Consider the following 6,000-nt stretch of genomic DNA (forward strand, 5'->3'; position numbering starts at 1 on the left):
AAATTTCCTACACGAATTTGTCCGGAAGTTTCAGGAATTTCTCCGAAAAATCCTTCAGGAATACCTTTGGAATTTCTTCTAAGAGCTGTAAGGTTGTCCGAGAATTCCAGTGAAAGAACATCCAAGAATTCCTTCGGAAGATCCTCCTTAACTACTCCGGTAGTTCCTCCACGAATTCCTCCAGCAGTTCTTTCAGGAATTCCTCCGGAAGTTCTTCCGAAAGTTCCGCCAGAATTTTCAAAAATTCACGCTTAAGCTCCTCCACTGATCCCTCCGGAAGTTTCCCCAGAAATTCCTTTGGAAGTTTCTCCAGGAATTCGTCTGGAAGATTCTCCAAGAGTGTTGCCGAAAGATTCTCCAAGAATGTCTCCAGATGTATACTACGGAATTTCTCTGGTATTTCCTCCAGGGTTTCTTTCGGAAGTTTCTGCAGCTATATCTCAAGAAACTCCTCCAAGAATTCCTCCGGAAGTTTCTCTAGAAATTTCTTCAGGAATTCCATCGGATATTCCTTCAGTAATTCCTCAGGAATATCGTTCAGAAATTTCTCCAAAAAATCCCTCCGGAATTCATCCCGAAGTTCCTATAGGAATTCCTTCTTAAGTTTCTTCAAGAATTCCTTCTGAAAATCCTCCAGCAATTCCTCCGGAAGTTCCTTCAGAAATTTCTCCAGAAGTTTCTCCAGTAAATCCTCTGGGTGTTCCAACAGGAATTCTTCGGGAAATTTCGTCTGGATGTTTTTCAAGTATTTCACGGTAAATTTTGAAACCTTACAGGGTATTCTTTAAAAATAAATTTGGAAGAATTCCACATGGAAATTCAGTTAAAAAATCCGGTGGAATTTTAACCAGACTCAGTATAAAATCCAGGGGAAACTCGTTATACACGATCTCGTGAAAATTTTATAGAATATTCTCTTGAATTCTATCAATTTGAATGTTTAAAAAAATAAACATTATTCCACATCTATACAACAAGGACATGATTGAATTTACAAACCTATTGGATTTTGAAATTTCTCGCTAATAATCATAATTTTTATATTGAAGACATTTGAAGACATATTTAAACGACTGTGAAGACATTTGAAAATATTCTCTGGCATCCCTGGGATTGTCATCTCTTAATAAAAGATCCCTAGATTACTATAGTAATAAACTATTGAGAATTGAGATGAGTGATCTGTCAAAGTTAACACCGTCGTGTGTCTGCTTCTTATTTTTACTTGCATTCGTCTATTTATATATGTATAGAGGAAGATTGTCGCTGTCATCACTGGCAAAACATCTTTTGCTGGCGAGGATAGCGCACTAAATGTCAACAAAGGAAAAATCAGTACGTTTTGACAGATAGGTACCCAACATGTTTGGGGACGATACACTGACAAAAATCCAATCATATCCATTATGTATGGCACACATTAATTTTGACTATAGCATTTCCCACATAACGGCTATGTGAATTCGCATAGCATCTATGTGGAAACACATATAACCCTCATTAACTAATAACTTTTATGTGGATTCTCTTATAGGGGTGGTTATTAACGCACACATAAAATTTATTTGTAAATTTCTTTAATTTTTTGCCAATAAAAATGTGTGGATTCTTATTAGTGTAACAATGGGAACCGCAGTGACAATAGTCCTCTATAGTTTACAGAGTCGCCAGATTATAATTTGATAAATCGGTAGTTATTGGTAGGCAGGAAAATAACAAATCATATGAAAATATATAATATACATATATTATTAAGTAATTTAAGACATACTTATACCGACTAACGCAAAGTTAACACAAAAATACAATACCGTGGACCCCGGTAATATGACCGCTTTTAATCTGAACACTTTTTAATTTGAACCCCGTTCGTTTGAACATCGTTCAAATTAAAAATGGTTCAAACGTCATTTAACACGTGGAATCAAGAAAAGAAAAATGGAACATCGTGAAACGGAATGCAGAATCAAAACAAACCAGCAAAGAGAGCAGCCAGGAACCAGTTTTTCTGATGCAAATAGAGTAACCAGAAGTTCAAATTAAAAATAAACCCCGTTAATTTGAATGAGGTACCGTTCAAATTATCGGGGGTCCACGGTATTTGAATGATGAAACAAATTCAGTTTCCAAAACGGTGTCCTTGCAGGATTATCACCGCTTGTCGGAATTTTACTTCCGCAAATGGGTCCAACGTAAAACGAAGACACGGGTTCAAGCAAAGATCGTAAAGAGGTAAGTTGGTACAAATGACACTAAGAAGCACTGTGGAAATTAAAATAGCAATACAACGTAACGGCGACGGAAACGGAAAATTTGACAGTTAGTCCATATATTTTCTGTTAAATTTGCCGTTTCCGTCGCCGTTCCGTTGTATTGCGTTTGGCGCTTTGGTAGTATTAAAAACCTCCTTCAGCAAAGAGAACAACAACCGCACAGTACAAGAGTACATTATTATTTTTGGGTGACACGTGTGGAACTGAAAATCATATTACAATACCTATACGAATTTTGCTTCCGAACTTTTGCAATAATTTTAAAATTGGATCCTGGCGGATGTAATGTAAGGTGAATTCTAGAAGGTATTTATGATTCGGATTTCTCTCTATGAGTCATACACATTTTTAGTTTTTAATCTGTTCATTAACCATAACCCCATGTATGTATTATGCTTATGTGTCCCCACACTTCGTTAATCCATAAATTACTCCTCCGCTTCATACTTCCATAACTTCACCTCCCCGTCGTCGCTAGTGGTGACCAACAATCCGCCCACAGTCGGATTCCATTCAACAGTATTCACATCCTGGGTATGGGCGTGCTTCGAACCGACCAGTTCGAACGTCGGCTCGTTAACTGAGGAACCTTCAACTTCTTTGAATATCCGTATCATGTCGTCTCCACAGGCCGTAGCCAATAGGCCACTCTGCTTACACCAGCTGATATCGTACACGCTGCGGCTGTGATATCCAGACAGTGTGCAAACGCACTTCCACACCGGTGTGTTATCCGGACAGCTGACGCCAAATTCGTTTCCCGGTTTATATTCCTGCCATATCTTTACCGTTTGGTCATCACTACACGACGCCAATCTCCTGCCGCTCCCATCAAACGAAATACTCCAAACGGTCGATTCGTGCGACACAAGCGTGTCAAAACTGCTCCAGTCGCTATCGGCCATGTCCTCCTTGTACAACTTGATCGTGTTATCGTAACTGGCCGAAGCGAGGATGTCATCGTGAGGATGCCACTCGACCTTTTTCACATCCTGCGTGTGGGTGTTCAAAACAGCTGCACATTCGTATTCGTCCTCCTGGGCTATCTCCCAAACCCAAACGGATTTGTCTCTGCTGCATGTTGCAAGCAACGAGCCAGATTTGGACCACGCCACGCTTTTGACCTCGTTTTCGTGACCCTCCAGGGTTGCGTTACACTCGAATTCACCTAAAAGGATTCTGATTAAGATACAAGTTTTTGACACGCGTAACATGAGTTTATTTATTTTCTCATTAGGCCAGTAGATGGTTTTGTTTTTTAACCGCATATCCTACCGCACACGACTCTCCCGAGGAGATGGGAGCAAAATAGAATTTTAAAATGAATAAAATAATAAAAACAAACGGATTGGATCAGTTAAATAATGTTTCGACAGTTCATGGAGTATTTTTAAAAAATGTACGGTCCCTACCAATTGGCTTGCCTACAATATGCTATGATTTTAAAGAATGATTGGCCTGGATGTAAAAAACAGAGGATGCAGTTTGACTCTGACTCTATTCTTCCAGCTCTTAAGCATGATAAGCAATACTAGCATTCGCATATAATAGGCTTCCAAGCAAATTTGTCAAAAAATTACGATATTTTTACCAAACGACATATATGAATGATCGGCTAAATACTGGATTCCTCCGAGATCCTCTTGGAAGAACATATGATTGCGGAAAACATTGATGCCCAATACCTGATTTTTTGTCCCAGATGGCAACGGTGGCATCGAAACTGGCCGACGCCAGATATTGCCCGCATGGAGACCACGCCACATCGCGGATAGTTCGAGTATGACCGTCGGATAGCACCGTTTTGGCCACCCATCTTTGGCTAGCATCCTCTGCCCAGATTCGGATGGTTTTGTCTTCACCGCAAGTGGCCAACACATTTCCCTTCGGATGCCAGCCGGCACCCCAAACTCGCCCCCGGTGACCGGTGAGGCACTGCAGCAGTTCCAGTTTGCCCATACTTTAAGCTGTATAGAATTAATCAAATTTATTCACTACTGTTTAATCGGTCTTATCAGTTTTACAAATTCACAAAAACAGAGTATGGATTCTTGCGGACAGGGACGACGACTGACTGGCAGTCAGTGCATCATTTGTTTTCATCAAGCGATGATGAAACAGAGAATCAACTGTGGCCGATAGACGTCAGTGCCGTCAGGGATGCCAGGCTATTTTTTTTTGTTGCAAATTTGATGGGTCTGTTCAAAAATTACGAATCACAATTGGGTTTTTCATAGGCCTTTTCATGTGACACTGTTTACAACCGCTGAACAGGCCTGCAACCCCGAAGCTGTCACTTTCATATAAAAACTGTCAATTCACGAAATCAGCTGTTTTTAAACGTCTCGTGAAAAGGCCCGTTTAAATTAGGGCCTGTTCAAATATTACGTAACGCAAAAAACGTTTTTAACCCTTAGGGCAGGGGGGTAATATGCGGTGTATCGCGCCTCCTCTGCATGTAGTATGAAGCAAATGTAAATAAACAATCCCACAACTTTTTGGTTAGTCAGCAGTAGTGTAGGTTAACAAATATTCTACAAGATTCCAGTTCAAAAAATGTTACACTTGCCAAGCGGGGTGGCCCAGGGTGGCCCGCCTTTCCCAAGCGGCGAGGCCCGGATAGTACCCGGATGACAGGCTTACTCCAAAAGATATTTTAGTTACTAGATAAAGATTGTCGCTTCGGTTCCCTTTGTTCTGCTGTCCGAAACATGTGTGGTACATACCTGTCAAATCGTATGGATTTTCCTTCTTTAACATTTAGCTCCCCTATCCTCGCCAGCAAAAGATGTTCCGGACAGCGACGACAGCGACAATCTTTATCTAGTAACTAAAATATCTTTTCTTACTCCCCCCCCCTGCCTTAGGGCCGATGCCCACGTAGCGTTTTTACAACGCTGCGTGCACGTGGCGTTGAAAAAACGCTACGTGGGCATCGAGCAGACGAGCTGCTAGCAGTGAACAAGCAGTGTTGGTGGTTCAGTGGTTCCCAACCAGAGCTTAAAATATTCATCTTCATGAAGCAATTTCGTTCCGAATTTTGACAAACATCGCACGAATATTCAAAACATAGAATGACATAGACAGACGACTACTCCACGAACTCATTCAATCGACTGTCACTGAGTGTGTTTACTATGTGTAGAAAAAAACATAATTAGCATTGTTTATGTTGATGTTTCCCTTGATAACTCGGTTCGTGGAACTGCAAATCTCTCAACTTCATCGGGAGCACACGCATACTCGCCGATGTGCTCAAGGACCGTGGATTCGGCATCGTAGCGCTGCAGGAGGTTTGTTGGAAGGGATCAATGGTGCGAACGTTTAGAGGTAATCATACCATCTACCAGAGCTGCGGCAACACACATGAGCTGGGAACAGCTTTCATAGTGATGGGCCGATATACAAAGGCGCGTGATCGGGTGGTGGCCGATCAATGAAAGAATGTGCAGGTTGAGGATCAAAGGCCGGTTCTTCAACTTCAGCATAATCAACGTCCATAGTCCACACTCCGGAAGCACTGATGATGATAAGGACGCATTCTACGCGCAGCTGGAACGTGAGTACGACAGCTGCCCAAGCCACGACGTCAAAATCATCATAGGAGATTTTAACGCTCAGGTTGGCCAAGAGGAGGAGTTTAGACCGACTATTGGAAAGTTCAGCGCTCACCGGCTGACGAACGAAAACGGCCTACGACTAATTGATTTCGCCGCCTCCAAGAATA

At 41.6% G+C, this 6,000-nt stretch overlaps 1 protein-coding gene across 1 annotated transcript; it reads right to left on the reverse strand.

The window, feature by feature from the left end:
* Nucleotides 1-2,618: 2,618 nt before the first annotated feature.
* LOC134209693 (probable cytosolic iron-sulfur protein assembly protein Ciao1) lies at nt 2,619-4,353 on the reverse strand. The gene is made up of 2 exons (XM_062685705.1): nt 3,959-4,353; nt 2,619-3,441 (listed from the first exon to the last, which is right to left on the reverse strand). Exons 1-2 carry the CDS (start codon nt 4,230-4,232, stop codon nt 2,702-2,704), a joined length of 1,014 nt encoding a protein of 337 aa, XP_062541689.1. The 5' UTR covers nt 4,233-4,353; the 3' UTR covers nt 2,619-2,701.
* Between the last annotated feature and the right edge of the window lie 1,647 nt (nt 4,354-6,000).

Source organism: Armigeres subalbatus, chromosome 1 (genome assembly GCF_024139115.2).
Source record: "Armigeres subalbatus isolate Guangzhou_Male chromosome 1, GZ_Asu_2, whole genome shotgun sequence".
In the NCBI taxonomy this organism is placed as follows: Eukaryota; Metazoa; Arthropoda; class Insecta; order Diptera; family Culicidae; genus Armigeres; species Armigeres subalbatus.

Bases quoted from the DNA above. Each gene is read 5' to 3' on its own strand.
- LOC134209693 (XM_062685705.1), bottom strand. From the start codon at position 4,232: ATGGGCAAACTGGAACTGCTGCAGTGCCTCACCGGTCACCGGGGGCGA. The intron at 3,442-3,958 runs GTATTGGGCATC...GAATCCTTTTAG, and splicing joins CATCTGGGACAAAAAATCAG to GTGAATTCGAGTGTAACGCA.